Source organism: Octopus bimaculoides, chromosome 8, assembly GCF_001194135.2.
Source record: "Octopus bimaculoides isolate UCB-OBI-ISO-001 chromosome 8, ASM119413v2, whole genome shotgun sequence".
Taxonomy (NCBI): domain Eukaryota; kingdom Metazoa; phylum Mollusca; class Cephalopoda; order Octopoda; family Octopodidae; genus Octopus; species Octopus bimaculoides.
In genome coordinates this window covers 55,482,991-55,484,032 of record NC_068988.1, presented here as the reverse complement: position 1 = coordinate 55,484,032, position 1,042 = coordinate 55,482,991, and the positions used below count along the sequence as shown (strand labels likewise).

Here is a 1,042-nt window from a genome sequence, read left to right as displayed (position 1 = left end):
CCCACCACAAGCCACTTTTTTCTGGAAAAGAAAGGGTGGGGGACATCAATCACTGTTTTCTCTTGACAGGACAAAGAAATTTCCTGCTGTCTTTGCAAGCAACAAGCAGGTGGATTTGGTTTCAAATCCAAGCAGGGCCAAATGAGGTCCTACAAGTTATTTATAACGACAAGTGGCATTATATCAGGGTTGAAAGAATGACACATACAATATTAAATATGCTAAGACAATCTGAAAACAATAGAAACTTTTAAATGTTTACCAGTTTTTATGAAATTTTTGGGTTAACAGACTTGAGTTAATGGAAGCTAAAGATAATGGAAGTTAATTAGTTCGATAATTATTTTCAAAGTTAACTTAAAAGTTATATCATTAACAAAAATGTTAACTTCGTTAATTAACGATTAGCAGATTAACAGACTTACGCCCAGCTCTGCATATATGTATATACATATGAATGTATATTGTTTAATATATTGATTTCAAATTTTGGCACAAGGCCAGCAAGTTTGAAGGAGTGGGTAAGCTGATTACATCAACCCCCAGTGTTCAACTGGTATTAATTTATCAACCCGAAAGGATGAAAAGCAAAGTTAGCCTTGGTGGAATTTGAAATCAGAACATTGAGACAGACAAAATGCCGCTAAGCATTTTGCCTCGCATGCCAATGATGATTCTGCCAGCTTGTTGTCTTATATGATTTAAGATATTAATTTGCATAAAAGAAAGTCAGCAACTTACACTTGGACGTTTGTTGTAATCAATTTCATAATTTGCCAAAAATTTTAGAGGGCTGGTCACTTTCTTGAATTTCACTGCCAATGCAGTGTCGTCCTTTCTATGACGGTAAACCATTTTAAACAGTTGGACTTTAGTGTCTGGAGATGGGGTTGTGATGACCATATCACCAGTCATTTCCAGATATTCCTGAAAAGAATCAAATAAAAATATTTGCATTATTTCAAAGTAACAATTTCTGACAAAGGCATGATGAGTCTCTCTCTCTCTCTCTCTCTCTCTCTCTCTCTCTCTCTCTCTCTCT

The 1,042-nt window shown here is 35.3% G+C and overlaps 1 protein-coding gene across 1 annotated transcript in view; it reads right to left on the bottom strand.

Annotated features, from left to right (window-relative positions):
• Positions 1 to 1,042, bottom strand: part of LOC106876216 (uncharacterized) — a 105,688-nt gene that overhangs the window by 36,715 nt on the left and 67,931 nt on the right. The window contains exon 24 of the mRNA XM_014924684.2: positions 742 to 927. Coding sequence (XP_014780170.1) covers positions 742 to 927 — 186 coding nt within the window. The remainder of the gene's footprint in view (positions 1 to 741; positions 928 to 1,042) is intronic.